This window comes from Mirounga leonina, unplaced genomic scaffold (assembly GCF_011800145.1).
Source record: "Mirounga leonina isolate KUSES-001 unplaced genomic scaffold, KU_Mleo_1.0 Mir_173, whole genome shotgun sequence".
NCBI lineage: Eukaryota > Metazoa > Chordata > Mammalia > Carnivora > Phocidae > Mirounga > Mirounga leonina.
In genome coordinates, this window is record NW_023270447.1 from 81,285,412 (window position 1) to 81,303,226 (window position 17,815).

The 17,815-nt window shown below is 56.5% G+C and overlaps 1 protein-coding gene across 1 annotated transcript in view; it reads right to left on the minus strand.

Annotated features, from left to right (window-relative positions):
• The window catches only part of IGSF21 (immunoglobin superfamily member 21), a 236,972-nt gene extending 220,266 nt beyond the window's left edge, over positions 1-16,706 (minus strand). The window contains exon 1 of the mRNA XM_035020234.1: positions 16,637-16,706. Coding sequence (XP_034876125.1) covers positions 16,637-16,706 — 70 coding nt within the window. The remainder of the gene's footprint in view (positions 1-16,636) is intronic.
• Positions 16,707-17,815: the final 1,109 nt, after the last annotated feature.

A 17,815-nucleotide genomic window follows, 5' to 3' on the forward strand; every position in this document is an offset into this window, starting at 1 on the left:
GGGGGGGGGGGGGGGGGGGGGGGGGGGGGGGGGGGGGGGGGGGGCAGCTGCAGACCCTCCCACTGCCATACACACACACACACACACACACACACCTCCCTAGTCACCTCCAGGCCCACTGAACACTTGTGTGCTCAGACCCACACATTGAACTAAATATAACCATCACATATGCTTCTTCTGTCTCCTTTCCGAGGGAAATAACATTGTTTAAGTAAAGCCCTTAAAATTTTAAAGAGCTGGGATGTGTGCTCTCTGCGGGAAGCTTTTAGCAGCATGCTTGAAAGAAATAATAATAATAACGAGGCCAGAAACAACAGAGCAGAACCGGGCTGCCACCCCATGCCTGCCAACGTTGGGAGGGGCCAGGCCTGTGGCCTTCCACCGTGGTACAGCCGTGCGGCCCAGGCCCAGCTCCAGCTGCCGCTGGAGTCCCTGAGCCCCTGAGGTCCCTGAGCCCCTGAGGTCCCTGAGCCCCTGAGAGCTGTGTAGGATCAAGATGGGAGGTCTGGAGAGTCTCGGAATCACAGAAGGAAGGGATCTCCGGCGGAGAGCATAGAAAGCAGTTAAAATGTGAGACATTGTGGATTCAAAACAGCACAGCCACTTAGTAGCTGTGTGACCCTGAGCGAATGGCTTAACCTCTCTGTGTTTCAGTTCCTTCTATGGTAAAATGGGGATCCTAGCGGCGCACACCTCCCAGAAGGTTATTAGGAAGACGGTGCAGGGAGTAGTTAGCAGAAGCAGGAGGTTCCACAGCGCCTGCACACACAAAGCAAGTGTTCATTACATGGTTTCTATTATTACCACTTTGCAGGTGACGTCCAGAAGACCCAGGCAGAGAGCTTGGACCTGGCCACACATCTCTGTTGACCTCAAGCCCAGGAGTCTTTCCCTGGATCCACATAGCTTAGAGAGGCCGCTTTGTAACCAGGTGCTGTCCCAGGGGGCTGAGCCCAGGTTAATGGGAAGAGGCATCTTTTAAAGAGTCAACCTGGATTAAAATGCCTCTCTCCGTCCAGCCCTGAAGTCCTGTCCCCATAGCTTTGTCCCCTGTCTGTATGCAGCAAAGGGCCCCATGAGGTCTTTTCAGTGGGAAAGGAGGGCCTCTTGCTTCCCAGGGTGAGGCCAGCAGGCTCCCTGGGGCCTCTGTGAGTGCCAGTAGGCCTGTGGGTCCAGACCTGGAAAATCTACCTAGTTGCAAGGCTAACCCACCTCTGGCAAATGCACTTGATCTGTCCCCCTGGGTCGCCTCCAGCCTCACTTTTTTCCCGCAACACATACCCTTCACCACTGTCTCCCAGACTCTCCCAGATGATCCAGGCCCTTTCCAGCCTATGAGTCTTTGTTCCTACTGTTACATCCTCCTAAAAATCTCTCCATCTCCTTCTTAGCCTGGCAAACTCCTATGCATCCTTCAAGACCCAGTCATGTGTCACCCCTTCCAGTGATATGTAACTTTCCCCCAAACCTCAGGCAGATTAGTTATTCCCTCATCTGCATTCCTGCAAGGACTGGGTAGCTAATTCAATTTTAGAATTTCCAATATTATACCCCAGTTTATTTGTCTGCCTGCCTACATGCCCCAGGAGACTGTGAACTCCTTGAAGACAGGCACTGGGTCTTATTTATTCCTACCGTGTCAGCCCTAGCACAGGAACCCACCCAGAGCGATGACCGATGAATGGAACTGAGTTGAGGCCATGTGTACGCACCAAGGAAATGAGTAGCCATTGGACCCACCTTGCTGACATTGCCGTTCCTTAGCAAGCTCCACGGGAGGCAGGATGCTGCCCAATTCCCGAAGGTGGGAATTCCAGGGTAATTCAAACATATCTTAAAGGAGACATTTTAGACGTAGATGAGATTCTCCTTCCCAATCCTATTATCCATCATAGAATCTTAGAACTGGAATCGTCCAGACTCACCCCTTTGTGTATGGACCTAAGAGTCGAGGGGTGGGGGGGTAAGCCAGTCATGCAGCAAGTTAATGGAGGAGTTGAAATCAGATCCTGGGGCTCACAAGTCTGAGGCTGGTGCCCCTTCTACCAAACTGGTGTTTTCCATCATGGCTCGTGATGATGTTAGGTGGTAGGAGGAAGCTTTTTTTTTTTTTAAGATTTTATTTATTTATTTGACAGAGAGAGAGACAGCGAGAGAGGGAATACAAGCAGGGGGAGTGGGAGAGGGAGAAGCAGGCTTCCCGCCAAGGAGGGAGCCCAATGCGGGGCTCGATTCCAGGACCCTGGGATCATGACCTGAGCCGAAGGCAGACGCTTAACGACTGAGCCACCCAGGTGCCCCGGGAGGAAACTTTTTAAAAAAATTCAAATAGTTACATATTATCTTACTATGAATTAAGAAAAAAAAATATACTCAGTATAATACACGTATACATGATGTCTCTACATAAGACAAGTCAACAAAGAGGAAATTAATTCAAATTTGATTTTAAGAAAATGATGATGTGAATAATAGTGGGGATGGGACGTAGCTACATAGGACAAATGTCATGAAGGTGTAGCCAAAATTTGGCAAGCTCCGCAGGGAGCAGCTCGGAACGGGCCGACCAGAAGACACCAGCACCCAGGGAGATAAGACTCGTGGGTGACAAAGCTACCTCTGAGACCCGGGATCTTACCCCAGAAGCCAGAGGTGGAACCCTGGTGCTAAGATGGAGACCTCACAGCCAGCACAGAGGGAAACCCAGCCTGCAGGACCCAGCCCCTATTCAGCTGGACGAGTCCTCATCAAAGCCAATTTGGACAGTCAGGTAGATGGGAAGGCAGCGAAACAAAAGAATGTCACTTCGGCCAACTTGGAAACTGAGACCTGACGGGGCCATTGGTGAAGTCCTTCCCAATGGATGTTCATCCCCAGGGAGCAACTGGTCCCTCCTCGGGAGGGTGGTGCAGCCACTGAGCCAGCAGGCGGGGCTGAGACCCACCTGCACCAGGGCAGGGCATGTCGCAGGGCTGGCGGAGGATGGCGGTGTCGCCAGATGGCATGTTGGTGAGGGGCAGGGCACTCTGTCTTGCCTGGAGCACATTAGAGAATGAGCCAGAGAAGAAATAGCCACTGGTATTTGTCACAGCAATTTCAGCAAAGCACCGAATGCGTAAGCGTCTCATGAATTTCAATTGGCGGAAGTGGTGCCCATCAAAGTCATTTTGAACAGTCAAGGTAGATGGAAAAAAAAGCCAGACAAAGGAAAATCGAGGGGCATAAGGAAAGTCACCTCAGCCAACCAAGAAGCTGTGAGCTGAGGAGGCTGTTGGGGGAAGTTTTCCCAAGAAAGAGTTATGGTCTTGGAAGCCGGCTACTCCCTGACCGCCAGCTAACCCGCCCCCCTCCCCCCAGCCAAGAAGATGCCACTAAAAATGGCCGTGGCATTCTCAGCTTTTGGGTGAAGGATAAAAAGCTGGCGGTCCAAAGGACTAACTTACTTGCCGGTCCTCCCCTTCTCCCCCACCTGCGAGGGTGGAAGCAGCCTCCAGGGAGAGAGGCTCCAGTTGGAGAGCACCTGCCTTTCCACTTGGAAGGAGGCTAGCTTGGAGCCTGCTCGTGACCGATGTGGACCAGGTTGCACGTGGTAGGAGCCAGTGGGCATGGCAAGAAAGATGACCTAAATGGATCTAAGGAGAAAGAACCTCTCCGTGGGAAATTGGGTGGAAAATAGACTGGAGGATGACGAATCCATGTGCCCTGGGGTGGGGTAATCAATCAGCGAGATGGACCAGGGGACAGGGAGGTGGAGGGACACCGAGCAGTCTAGAGCGCAGATGACACATTGCAAAGGTCAACATGATCAGTGAGTGGAGAGTGCAGGCGGGTCCTCTTTGCAAACTGCCATGTGATCCCAAAGTTACCTGCTGCTTCCAGTTCACATGTTCCTCAAAAGCCGGTTCCACCTTCCTAAGGACCCATGTTCATATGCTACTTTTCCCTCCAGAAAATCTAGCATCAGCACAAGGGTACAAGGGTAGGATTGGGCACAAGGGTAGGCATCGCGTTACTGCTATTGCCATGGATGTAAATAGCAACCCGTTACTAGCACCACATGTGGTCCCTTCCCTCATTAGAGCAACTCTGTTGGGTAGGTAGCAGCACCATCCCCATTTCACAGATGGGGAAACTGAGGCTTAGCAAGACGGTGCTAGATCTCTGCTGTTTGCACACCTCACCCTCCTCCCACTCTGTACCTGGGAGACCCCCCTGTATGGGCTTCCCCCTGGGGTTTGGTCAATGGGCAGCACCAGAAAAACACTCAAAGACAAAAGGAGGGTAAAAAAGTTGGGGTATTTCTCCCTCCAGCTCCCCGTCAGCTCCCCGAGGCTCTCTCTGCATGGCCCTCTCCAGTCTCTGGGTGGGAGCAGCCGCCAACTGCTCCGAGCCCAGGGTGGCGCCATCCCCTGCTGCCTACCCTAACCCCCATGCAAACCGTCCCCTTAATAAGCCCCCCTCTGAGACTCCCCCGTTGAGCCCGGTGGCTCTTGTTGGCACCTGAATGCTACAGAGGGAAAGAAACCCGTCCCAAAGCCATCGAGTTTACACACCGGGGTGCCGAAACTTGAACCCTACTCTATCTGCCTCCAAAGCCTGCGTCATTCCATCTGAACTAGGATTTCTCCACGGCAGGCATTCGCGCCCGCCACCTTCACAGATTGGCCCTATCCGTGTGCCACCTGCTCTGTGGCGTACTTAGCATTTTTCTTTAACTTGGCTCATTCTTTACTTAAATAAGCCATTTTAAAAAGAGAGAGAGAATTTAAATCACTGCCCCAAATGGCAAACCAGCCTCCCTTGCCTTAAACAGAGGGTAACTAAAAGAATTACAATGAAAACAAAACACCGTTTACTACAACTCTCACTCCCTTGGGCCCACTGGTTGACCCGCACCCGTTTTGGTTGGAAAGGCAGATTAGCAGGCGACAGCCGGCATTAAAGACATGAGATCATCAGCCTGAGGCTTTCTCCTTGGCACCACTGGAAGGACAGGATGGGAAAGAAACAGGGAAAGACCCTCCCTCCCCGATTCCTTGTTACCTGTGGTCAGTCCTCGGCCCCTCCCGGAGGGGAACACTGCCCACCCCGGACCCACCCTGTCCAGGAGAACTTTCTCTAACGATGAAAATGTCCTGCTTACGTCTGTGCTGTCCAAATCAGGAGACGCATGTGGCTCTTGAGCATCTGACATGTGGCTGGGTGGACTGCGGAACTGAATTTTGTTTAATTCTGTTAAATAAAAGCTGAGACAGGGACAGGAAGCTGGAGGGACACCGAGCAGTCTAGAGCGCAGATGACACATTGCAAAGGCCAACATGATCAGTGAGTGGAGAGTGCAGGCGGGTCCTCTTTGCAAACTGCCATGTGATCCCAAAGTTACCTGCTGCTTCCAGTTCACGTGTTCCTCGAAAGCCGGTTCCACCTTCCTAAGGACCCATGCTCATATGCTACTTTTCCCTCCAGAAAATCTAGCATCAGCACAAGGGTGCAAGGGTAGGATTGGGCACAAGGGTAGGCATCGCGTTACTGCTATTGCCATGGATGTAAATAGCAACCCATTACTAGCACCACATGTGGTCCCATGCTCATACTCTTATGTGTTGTATTGTACATGTCAGTCCTAGGCCACGGCCATGGCCACGGCCACGTAGTGAATAGCACAGCCCTAGACTGTAAGTCCCAGGAGGGCAAGGACTTGCCTATTCATTCTGCTCTGGATTTCTAGAACAGCACAGTGCTTCACCCCCAGGGAGCATTCAATTAACACTGCCTACACCGGTGATGGAATCAGTGAATGAATGAATGAATGAATGAATGAATGAATGAACGAACGAATGAACTCCGCTGCTTCGTGCAACAAGAACTTGCTCTCTCTGCAACTCAGACTGTCCTGGGAACCACTGACTCTTCCCCATTAGGCAACCGGCATCCTTTCCCGGGATGGGGGGGCTTGCCTTTCTCCTCTCACCGGGCTCCTCAGGCGGGCAACTGGGCTTCAGGAATTCGCCTTCCACAGCCTCTCCTCCTCCGAGCTGGGCCCCAGCCCACTCCTCTGCTGCCCCAGCGAACAAAGAAGTCTTTGTGATGGGATTGCTTTGGTGGCTCCCCGCCCCCCACCCCACTCCCTCTGCCCCTGCCCACGACATTGGGTGCTGGGTGACGATGCACATTTTGTCACTTGCGTCTGCAGAACCAGGCACCTGGCCTTGGGCTATTTGTACGGCCCGAACACCCTCTTGACAACAAGCTGCATGCCCGGGCAGTGAGCACCAGCTCTAGATGAGGATGCCATTCACCCCTGGGTCCCGCCAGCCAGTCTGCCTCCTGCCAGTGCCCCCAAGCCCCCACGCGGTCCCTCCCCACCAGCCCAGCACGATGCCAGGGCAGCCCGTGATGGACGCCTTCCTCTGGGGCAGCACTAGGGAGAGGGGAGGAAGAAATGGCGCTGGGGACATAATGGAGTCGCCAACGACTAGTGACAAACAACCCCATCGGAGGGGCAGGAGTGCCTCTGCAGAAAGAGAAACAAAAGGGCAAAGGGAACAGCTTGGCAAAGGAACAAAAAAACCCAATGGCTCAGCTGCTTCTCTGCCTGGCGACCCCCAAGTTGCTCCTGTGATTTATGAGGCTGGGGGGTCGCTCCCACTGGAGCACCGCCAAGATTCCCACCCAAGTCTGGGGGACCCCGAGACCTCCCCGCAGAAGGCTCTGAGGGTGGTGGGCCCACCTGACCAAGCCCTGGGATGGCCCCCAGAATGTGGAGGGAGAAGGCCTGTCCCCATATCACGCACAGTATGTACAGTGACAGAGAGTCCTTCCTCTCTGGCCTCAGTTTCCCCAGCTTAAAATGGGAGGAAGGAGATAGTGCAAATAATTTCTCGGCTCCCTTTTGGCTCTGACGCTCTGTAATTCCAAGCCTGCGGACTCATGTGGGGCTCCACGTGGGGACACCTACAACGTACCCCCTTGGCTGGGCACTGAGGCTCACCAACACTTCTTCCCCTTTGCACTCGGGGATATGGCGGGGAGGCAGACATCGTCATAAGAGTAGTAGCCATTTCTCACACGCCTCCTGTGTGCTGGGCACCGAGGACGTGGTCCCCACACCGTCTGTGATTTACCCTGCCCAGCGGCCCCCACCCCACCAGGCCACCATGCCGAGCTTCGTGCTCTGCTGGAGAAGTCAAGGTTGAGAGCAGTGAAGAGTTCCCTGAGTTCACATGCTGGATGAGTGGTGGAGAGGGCGTCTGAACCCTGGTCAGACCCCGGGGCCCATGCTTCCTGGAGATCTAGAAGCTTCTCCCCAGGAAAAGCTACTCCCATCACACTCGGTTCAGGCCCAAGGTACATGCTCCAGCTGGAACAGCTCCATTCCGGGCCGTGTGATCCTGGCAGGGCCTGGTTTTCTTCCTTGCCAGGTCTGGACACTCCGGGTAAGATGAACTGCCCCTGTTGACAGCATTTCTTCCTTTAGGCCGTTGTCTCTTTGGGCGCCCCAGAACAACCATTTATAACCCAACGGAGGTTCCAAACAGGTTCCAGCTTCAGGTGGCCCAGAAAAACCAATTCATCTTCCTAGAACACTGCTCTGGGAATGTCACTCTTCTCTCTTCAACTGCTCCCCACAGTCCCCGGGCTCGAATCCAGACCCCTGGCCCTGGGCACACAGGCCTCCGCCAACAACACCAGCCTCATCCCCAGCCTCTCAACGGGCACCGTATGCTCAAGTGGGGTCTGCTGCCTTACTGCCTCCCAACCCCTCACTCACCTAGACAGCACACTGACTCCCTCCTCCAGGCCCTTGTGCAAACTGTTCCCTTGCCTGGGATGCCCTCCTTGCCCATCAAGATGCTTTCAATCCCTCAGAACATTCCTGGGCCACTCCTTTAGCCCCCAAAGACTTATCCATGGTATCCCTGTATTGGCCATTTATTATACACGATCGTTTCTTGTTCTCAAATGAGCCCGTGTTGTGTGGGGTTGCCAACAACTCGAAATTCCTTGAGGGAGGTGTCTGCCGGCCCAGCAGGAGGCTAGGGCAATTGCTCAATTCATGGAAGTGACTGGATCCCCTGACTTGGCTCCCCAGTCAGCCTCTGGGGGAGGGAGAAGAAAAGTGTGAGCCCAGGCGGCCTCTCAGAGAGACTCCACCCCGAGGGTCAGGAGGAAGGGAGGGGCCATGAGTGAGGGCAGGTTACCGGCCAGGTGCTCCCAGGTAGAGTTTCATTTGTCTCATGACACCCTCCACTTTCAAAAGACGAAGGAAGCGTGACTGAGAAAGGGAGCGACCAACTCTAGTATACTCCGCTAGGACGGGGCCGTGCTGGGACTTGAACCCAGTTCAGATGGAAAGCCGAGGCCATTAACCCCGGCTAACTGTCCAGAGAGACAGTGATTGAGGAAGGATGAGCCTGCCCAGTGTTGTGCTGGCAAAAGTTAACAGCCAGCGCTGGGCTGGGGGGAGCTCGGATCTGGAGTGTTGGCCAATTTCCATGGTGTAAATCCCCCACCGCGGTCGGTTTCAAACCACCAACGGGCTCCACTCAGAGTTGGAAAGAGACGTGCCAATCAATGCCTGGGTGTGAATCCAGTCCTTGCCCATTACGAGCCGTGGGACCTTAGGCAAATCACACAGTCTCTCCAAGCCTCGTTCCTCATCTGTCCAATGGAGAGAACATGACCTCCTAAAGCTTCTGGGTTGATTTAATGGAACAAGGTTGGCACAGTCCTGGACACAGGCATAGAAGGGGCTCTAAGCATGTTTCCTTCCTTCCTTCCTTCCGTCCTTGGTTCCTTCCGTCCATTCTTCCCCAAACCCTCACTCATCCCCAGTCAAGGACAGCCCCCCTCCACAAGGAGAAGCCAGAGGGAACAGGAAGCCCTTTGGTCTTCTTACCACATTCGCCTGCTGGCTCATCCCCCAGATGCCAGCCGGGATGCCAGTGTGAGTGATGGTGAGCCGTACTGGACAATGGGCACATTCTCACACCAGAAAGTGTTTCCAGAGGTGACTGGTCAGGGCCGGGAAACAGGCCCGGGCCTAGTGTCTGGACTGAAACTCAAGCTCTATGGGGGAGGGGGGGTCATCCATTCATTCACCAAACACATCCTGAGGATCTGCCCAGAGCCAGGCCTTGTGCCAAGGCTGGGGTGCAGGGATGCCCACCCTTGAGAGCTCTCAGTTCAGCAGGGAGACCAACCCTTGAGCATCTCCAGCCCCAGAGGAGGGTTCTTCTAACAGAGTATTACCCAAAGTGCGCTACCAACACTCTTAGGGGAACCTGAGTCAGTGGGAGGGGGAAGGAGTTATGGAGGGCGGAGAAGTGGGGACAGAAACTGGAGGGAGGTTTGTGTGGTCAGGGGCTATGCTGGCTAAGGGCGGAGGTCTCTTCTCTGAGCCAAGAAAGGGTGGAAGTTGGGGAGGGGGCAGACAAGGTGAAGTTTAAGGCCAGAAACCTCTGAGCAGGCCAAGATTGTGGAGCAGAGAGACCGTGGGCTCTGGTCTCGCCGCTGTGTGACCCGGACACAGCAGCATCCTCACTGATGGACTGGGGATGTGACACCCTTCTGGACAGCAGTGGAAGAGGGAGGAGCTCATGTCAGCAAAGTGGCTACAAGAGCATCCAGCTCACAGAGCATGCTTTTTGGTCAGTTTACCAGCCTGTAAGCTCCTGGGAGCTGGCCTGTCCCATTCCAGACCCCTGTAGGCTGGTGGGGGAGGGATGGAAGGCTGGGCACACAGCCACCAAACCCAGATTCCACTCTAGGCACATCCCACCTCCGTCTCTTCACCTCCCCAGGCCTCAGTTTCCCTGCTCGATGGGCAAGAGAGTAGCTGCCTCTGTGTCTTATGTGAGGGCTTGATGACATGCCAGGTGTAGAAGCCCTTGGTCAGCTCTCGGGGACTACCAGCCAGTAGGGACGAGGTCTGGAGCCAGCGTCTGCATCATTTTGATTATCTGAGAGAACAAGAGTGTAGTTCCAGGAGCAGAACTTTGCCAACGGAAAGTTCACCTGTGAATCCAGCCCAAATTCCACGTGCTGTAAACCTTTCCATATGTGTTTCTGTAGAAAGTCTCTTCTAAACCAGGACATCCATGTCTGAAGGCCAAAGATGGTTTATGACCTAAACAACCAAGCTTGACTGAGCACCCACCATGCTTTTTATGGGGAAGATTCACCAGTGAGCAGACCCGGCCAGGGCCCTGCCTTCATGGGGCTTCCCAGGGCAGGGGATAGGAGGTTCACGGCAAGACTGGCTCCATCCCCTCATCTCACCAGGAGAAACAACTTGCATCTACACTCGGTTGTTGGGGAGGAGCAGTGCCAATGCCTTGGACCTCCCAGGGAGGTCAGGGGCAAGTGGTGGGATCAATCAGCCCCAGCTCGCGGACCAGGAGCCGTCCCAGACATTACCGGCAACTCTGAGGCTCATCGTGCCTCGGGAGGGTATCAATGGGGTCCTTGTTTTGCAAACAGCAGAAGCCAACTCTGGACAGCTCAAGCCCCAGAAAAGTAACTAGTGGAACATGGAAGTTTCTGGAACACAAGGACAAGCGGAAGCCCCAGGCGCTGGGGGGACCCATGCAGTTTGAAGTGCAGCAACTCCAGCATAACCACCGTTAATATTGGTCATCAGCAGAGCGAGCAGGACTGAGCGAAGCGTTTTGCATGTAACGACTCGTTCCAGCCTATGAACACCCTGGGGAGTAGGGTACGTCCCATCATTATTAGCCTCAGGGAAACAGAGAAGTGCTGTTTCTCGGGGGCCCCCACTGGCAAGGGGTCCTTTCAGGGGTTCTCAGTCTTCCTCTGCTCTGGATCCAGATCCCAGGGAGAGTGTCCAATGGGCTCCTCTTGAGGTGGCTTACCTAACTGTGCCACCTACCAAGAAGGCAGGCAGTAAGGAGGTGGGCGTGCCTAATATCCAACATAAATCTAGTACGTGGCCGGTGGATGCAGGAATGGCTGGTCGATCAGATTCCTTGCCTGGGGGCCGCAATGTCCTTTCCAGCTCCTTTGGGCTACTACTTTGTGCATCTCCAGCTCCGTGCATGTTGGATTTATTTGCTCCATCCATGAAATCCTGGTTAGGAGGTCTCTGTGATCATGGGCCCCCCCCCTCTGCTACTGGACCCCACTGAAAGTATAAAGGTGGGTTCCGGGACCTCATCCCCCTGTTCCTTCCCAGGACCTTCATCCTGAAGGCAGACAGCCCTTAGGAAGTGATGCTGTGTGTTTTGCCACCGCTGACATTTGTCGTTTAAAACAGAAGGCTTCACATCCTCTAGCAAGTGGTGGAGACTGTTGTATTCCTCCTTCCAGTGATGAAAAAATAGTTTCTCCTCTCTTCTGGGAGCAGCAGTGTCTCTGGATTGCTTCAGACCTGAGTTTGAAACTCCTAGTTGTTGCGCTTAAAAAGAAATCCTGAGCTTCATTCATTATTTAAGAAAGAAAAGAAAAGAAGGAAAAGAGAGAGAGAGAAAGATCCCAGGTCTCTTGTCTCCATCTGCAAAACATGGCTAATGACACTGCCTCACAGATTACTGAGAGCATTTAACGCATAAAGAACATGTAATAGGTGTGCGATAAATAGTAGCTATCCGTAATTGACTCTTGTTTCTACCAGTTTTCAACCAGACTCTGGGGAGACCGGTCTTGAGTTGAGCAGGTCCCACCACGCACAGTCCCACCTCCAGCTCTTTGCTCAGGCCAGTTTCCCTCCTGGCACATTTTCCTCCTTTGCCCTCAGCTTATTAATGTCCTCTCTTTACTTCAAGGTCTAGCTAAAGTCCTCCCTCCCCTATGAAGCATCCCCTTGATCCCCCAAGGAATCACTCTTCCCCAAGAACTTCCTGTAGGGGATGTCAATCACTTGGCATCTAGCAAGTGTCAACACATTTCCACCTGGACTGTCATTCGTCTTCTCACGAACGCGCCCAACCTCTCACCCCATTGGGATGAGGATAGAAGTCTCTCTCTTCTCTGACGTGCCCCGCCCACATCAGATGCCCATTCATTGTCTTGACAATGAGGAGGGCTTTCAGAGACAACCCCTTCTCGCACCTAGGCAGAAGCACGCACTGGATAATTCTATCTCTGTGAGGGTTTGGAAGGAGTAAAACATCCAGACAGGGAATTGCACACTCTAAGCCGTCTGTGGGGCTGGAGCCAAGGAAGTGCCTGAGTGTCATCGCCACTGGGAGACACCAGGGCACAGGGGGCAAGAGTCAGCCCTCGTCTGCATCTCTGCTCACCACTTACTGAATGGGTGGCCTTGGACAAGTCACTTAACCTCTGTGAGCCTCAGTTCCCTCACCAGCAAAAGAGGGCTAGTTTTACCTTTCAGTGTGGTTGTCAGGATTAAATGAGACAAGAACGACGAAGCAGTGAGAGTTCAGTTAGGGTTGGAGATACAGCCCCTTCCTCCCGCTAAGTGAAGAATCAATTTTCCACTAAGCAGTAAACACCGTAAAGGCAGGGACTCCCCCACCATGTTCAAGGTCATGTTCCCAGGGCTTAGCACTGTGCTCAGTCGGGAGATGTTGCAGAGGTGGGTAGGGTGGTAAACCAGGTTAGACACCTACACAGGGGGGAGGGTGGGAAGCCAGGTTAGACACCTACAGGGATCCCAGGAAACCCAGTTAACAGAACTAACCAGTTTCTTCTTTGTTCGGCTCTTTATTTGGCTCCCACCTTCCAAGTCAGGACTGCCATAATCCAGAAACCTGAGGAAGTCACTTCAACTGCCTCAGTTGTGCGTGAGACAGATGTTCTGGAAAGCTGGGGTAGCCAGGCCAATCTAAGGCATCACTGGTAGCCTGCCTGCCCCTGCCCTAGGGATTCTCTGAGCCCCATAGAGGGAACATTGGAAGGAAAGAGAGCGCTTGGGGCTGGGCCAGGCAGGGAGCTGGAAGGAGCCAGTACCCCTGTCACTAACCAATCGTAAAACTCTGAGCCTCAGTTTCCTAGTCTGTGAAAAGAGGAGCTTAAGCCCATCTTGCAGCTGCATGAGGCCTGGGAAGCGGCCAGCACGTGCATGACACACTGCAGCTGATCCACACAATCGGGGCTATTGAGAAACCAGAATCCCTGCCAGATATTAGGAAAGAAGCAATCTCAGACTGTTTCAGGAGACTTGTGTGTAAGGATCGTCCGTAGTGGAGTCTCATCACCCGCAGGAACCCAGGCAGCTCTCCTTTTGTGCCTGCCATCTTGCCCAAGGCATTAGGATTTCGGGGGAGGGTGATCATCAGTTCCTACTCTAAAAGGGTCCTCCTGCTAAAGAGTAGTTTCGGAACCACTGAATAAGTGATCGCGGAGGTCACTTCCAGCTCGAACATTCTCTGCACTTAAAAAGCAAAAACTAGTTCAACCTCTCTGGAAAAACTCGAGTTTGCGATGGGGTGGGAAAGGGGTGGGGTTTAGGGCTGGGGGTGTGGCCAGGCTGGGGGCGGGGCGGCTGGGGGAGCAGGGGCAGAGCAACTGGCTCTGGGCTCGGCCCACGGCCGCGCGGCGCGGCGCCTGGAGAGGTGGGGGGTGGGGATGGAGGGGCGGTGAGAAGGAAGCCAGCGGAGCCCGAACCCCCGCCCTGCGCCCTGGGCGTGGGGTGGGGGTGGGGAGGAAGGATAAATACTTAAAAGTCGGCACAGCAGCTCGGGAGCGCACAGCCCCCGCAGTCTCAGTGCTGCGGCAGCCTCGGCCCCAGCGGAGCCAGCCCTCCCACCCACCCACCTGCTGACACGCGGCTGCGGAGAGGGAACTGCCAGGGTCACTGGCTGGGGCCTTTGGCTCGCCCTAACCGGGCTTGCCCCCCCACTACTCTTCGCCGAGAATTTCCCGTGGCCAAAGGAGGCAGGGCCAAGAACCACTCTCTCCCCTACCTCCACCCTACCTCCCCTCCCCCCATCGCCGGTGCCCTCTCTTCCGGGCCACTGCACAGGCTCAACTGCAGGAAGGACTTGCTTCCCAGAAGTGCCCAGGCAGGGGAATCTGGGGCCCGAAGACTTGAAAACGCCTCAGGGCGCTCCTGGGTGATCTGGCAAAAGAGAGAAATGTGGGTTTCTCCACTGCAGAGTCAGATACTGGGGAGGGTGAGTTAGGGGCAGAAACTTATGGCCCAGCCAATCCTGTGTGCAGCGGAGTCCTTTCTCCCAATGCACAGACCCACCTCTCCAAAGTTGAGCCCCTTTGTCTGCGACCCTTAGGGGCACAACAGGCGAGGGCATGAGAGCCATGCCTCTACTCGCCCCCCTCCCCCCCTCCTGCCAACTGGCAGGCATGTTTCGGAATGCCTGCCCTGGATTCTACCCTCTCCTCCCTCCCAGGCAGCCCCTGGCAGGTGGCCCGGCTAAGCCAACTGCCAGGTGCACAGCTCTTGGTCATATCCTGGAAGGGCGCCCTCCTCCGGCAAGCCGGCCTCTGGCATCTCCTGCAGACCCTTTTCGTACTCCCGCCCCCTCCTGAGCACAGACTTGGAAGGGGGAAGGAGGGACCCCACCCTCAAGCACTCTCTCTTTCTCTGCGGAGAAGAGGGGCCCCCGGTGGCTCAGAACCCCTGCCTCCGCCCCAGGCTCGGAAAGTTTCCCCTCCGTGATCCGGGTCGGAGCTCTTTCTTCACCCTGGGCAGAGGAGCTCAAGGCCACGCCGGCTCCCCCGGCCCAAACACGCTCACCCCAGGCGCCGGAGCCCGAGCCCCCCGCCCCCGCCCCCGCCCCCGCCCCCTCCCCCGCCGCCTGCAGGGGCGGGCAAGAGGGGCGGAGGCGCCCGAACGCCGGGTCAGCTCTACGCAGCCCTGCAGCCCAAAGAACGCCGCTTGCGGGCTCTGGGGAGAGCTCTCAGGGTGGGGTCCTGACCGAGCCGGGTTTCCCAGCGTAGCTTTAACCGTCAGTCGCCAACCCCACCGCGTCTGTTCTGCACGTTCTGGGGGAGGGGGGGGAGTGTGCTCCCCTCCTGCCCCCAACTCCCAATCCTTTCTCCCTGCAGTGTCCAGGTGAGGGCTCCAGTGCCTTTCAACAAAGCCCGGTGTCCAGCCCTGGAACCGGGACCCCTCTCCCAGATAATCTTTCCCTCTAGAGGCATCCGACGGAGGGAGCCCTCACCCCAAAGTTGGGGGAGATTCTGATCCACTTTGGAAAGTCTCTTGCTCCAAGGGTAGGGGGACAAAGTATGGGGCTGACATTTCTTCTGGGTTACACAACCCCTCCCCCGCCCTCTGCCAGCAAGACCACCATTTAGGCTCAAATTCTGCAGCTTCTCCCATCTGCAGACCCAGCACTCTCCAAGGACCCCCGGGCGGGGTTATTTTAGGGAGGCACCCCTTCCTGGCAGGCACTCTCAGAGCCTGGTGAGGCATCTCCCTCCCGGTAGGGCAAGGCAAACGCCAGGACAGAGTTGACCCCCTACCTTCATCCCTCAGTTGGGCTAGGGGCTGAGATCGTACTGGCCACAATGTCTACTTTTTGGCACCCTCGTCACGGCGGAGCCAGGCTGTGACTCCAGAGGGGCTGGTTCTAGGCACCCAGGGTTGGCACTAGACTCAGCGGGGAATCGTGTACAAGGACCCTCTGGTCTCCGCGCCCTTGGCTCTTTGCTGGTCCCGCCTCCGTCCCGCTGGGCTCGTAGCCCCGGTGTGAGCTCACTGCCCGAAAGGTGCCTGGGTCGCCAGGATAAGCTCCGGCACCATTTAAGGCCCACCAGGCGGCGGCGCCGGTCGCGAGGCACCGAGGCGGCCGGGAGCCCTGGACCCTGGAGCTGCGGAGCCACCGATCGCTTGCTCTGGAGACCCTGCTCAGCTTCCACCTCCTCCCAGCTGGTTCAGCCTGGCTGGGACCAAGTCCATGCGGGACACACACGGCTGCTCACACCTCCTCTGTCCCCAGACACATCCATACCTCCCTCTACACTAAAACCACACGCTCCATCGCACGCACACACACTCCCGGCCCACGAAGCAACACAACCCCCACACCCCAGATCCACGCACACTCCTGCCCAAGTGTCACATTCCCCCCTCCTATGCACACACACTCCCCCCCCACACACAGCAATAGTCATCCGCTGCCACACACCCCTAAAGAGACCCGCACACTTGGGACCCGCGAGAAACGCCACACCTCACATACTCACCACCCTTCAACACGCTCACACATACAATGACACAAGCTCTCACACTTCACACCTCACCGAGAAGCGGGCACCCGCTCACACGCCCAAACACTCTGGCTCACTCTTTCTCACACGCACACCTTCTCCGTGGAACTGACAGACACTCAAACACCCCATCTGCAACACTCACATCTCTAAATACACTCCCGCACCCTCTGCGCACACAGCTCCTTCCCGGACACCCTCACCCGTAGACGCAACAAAGGCACACGCTCGTCCACACACGCACACACACACACACGCACACACACACACACACCCTGGCACAGACCCGCGAGCGCTCTCTCCGGAGGAGACCTCCTCCCTCCGTCGCCGAGCCGAGCGACTGCGCGGACCCCCACGCCAGGACCCGCGCTCGCACCCCGAGCCTCTCCGGGGCGCCCCGGGCCCGCGCCCTCCCCCGGCGGCCCGCCCCCCGCGCGCGTCCCCCACCCGGGCTCCGGCCGGGCGCCCGCGCACTCACCGCGCGCCAGGTCCAGGGTCGCGGCGAGCAGCAGGCAGACGCAGCCGCGGAGGCTCGGGGCGGCTCGCATGGTGCCCGGGAGCTGGCGGCGGTGGCGGGGCGGAGGCGGTGGCGGAGGCGGCGGGTCCCCTCGCCATGGGCTCAGGCGCGCTCCTGCCTCCGGCCGCCGGCCGAGACGGTGGCGGGCAGCGCCGGGCGCCGTGGGGGCGCCCCCATGCCGCCCGCGGCCGGGCCGCCGGGGCGCCGGGCTCGGCTCGACTCGGCTCGGGCTCCGCGGGGCGCTGCGACCCGGCTCCCGGCTCCCGGCTCCCGGCTCCCGGCTCCCCGGCTGCGCGCGGCGCCCAGCGCGGCCCGGAGTCGGATCGGCGGCAGCGCCGGAGTTTGGAGCCGAGCCGCGCTCTCTGTGCCTCGCGCTCGCCTCTCCCCGCGGCGCGAGCGCCCCCTCCCCGCGCTCTCCCTCCGCCCCTCCCCCTCTCCCCGCCCTCCCCTCGCCGCGCTCTCCGCTGTATAATACAGACTTTTCTTTAATCCTTTCTGGGCTGTTCGGCTCTCGTCCGCTAAGCCGATTTATTGCAGGGAGAAGGCGAGCTCACCCCCTCCCGGCCCCCCTCCCCCTCCTCCCCCTCCCTGCCTCCCACCCCTTCTCCTTACCCCAGCTTCCCCTCCTCACAACTCTCCCTGTCCTTAGCTTCACCACCCACCCCCAGCTGACCGAGCACCCTGTCCCCCAGAAGCCAGCTCCGTCTGATCCCCCTCCACCTAATCCCTTCCCTGGGGTCACAGCCCCCCACCCCCAGCCTGATGGAGGGAGGCAGCCTCCCTTGTGAGCAAGCGATGCCTTCCGTGGAGCGGAGCAGGCAGGGTGTGGCCCCCAGAACTGGCCTTGCACCTCTTAATGCTCTTAGTGTGAAGGATTAGGGGCATCAATCTTCTGAAACTTCCCAAATTATGGATGGCTTCCCCCAGGTACCGACAAAATGTTACGTTTTGTCCTTTCTTCCAAGAACAGCCACATTCTTGAATCCAGCCAGGAATGGTTAAGGAACTTGTTGTTTCCTCCTGGCAGAGACCACATTTTCACCTTTTTGTCAGGCCTGACACTTTTTCCCCAGGCCTGAGGAGTGAGGTTTGGGACTTGTATCTCATTACACACACACACACACACACACACCATTGCGC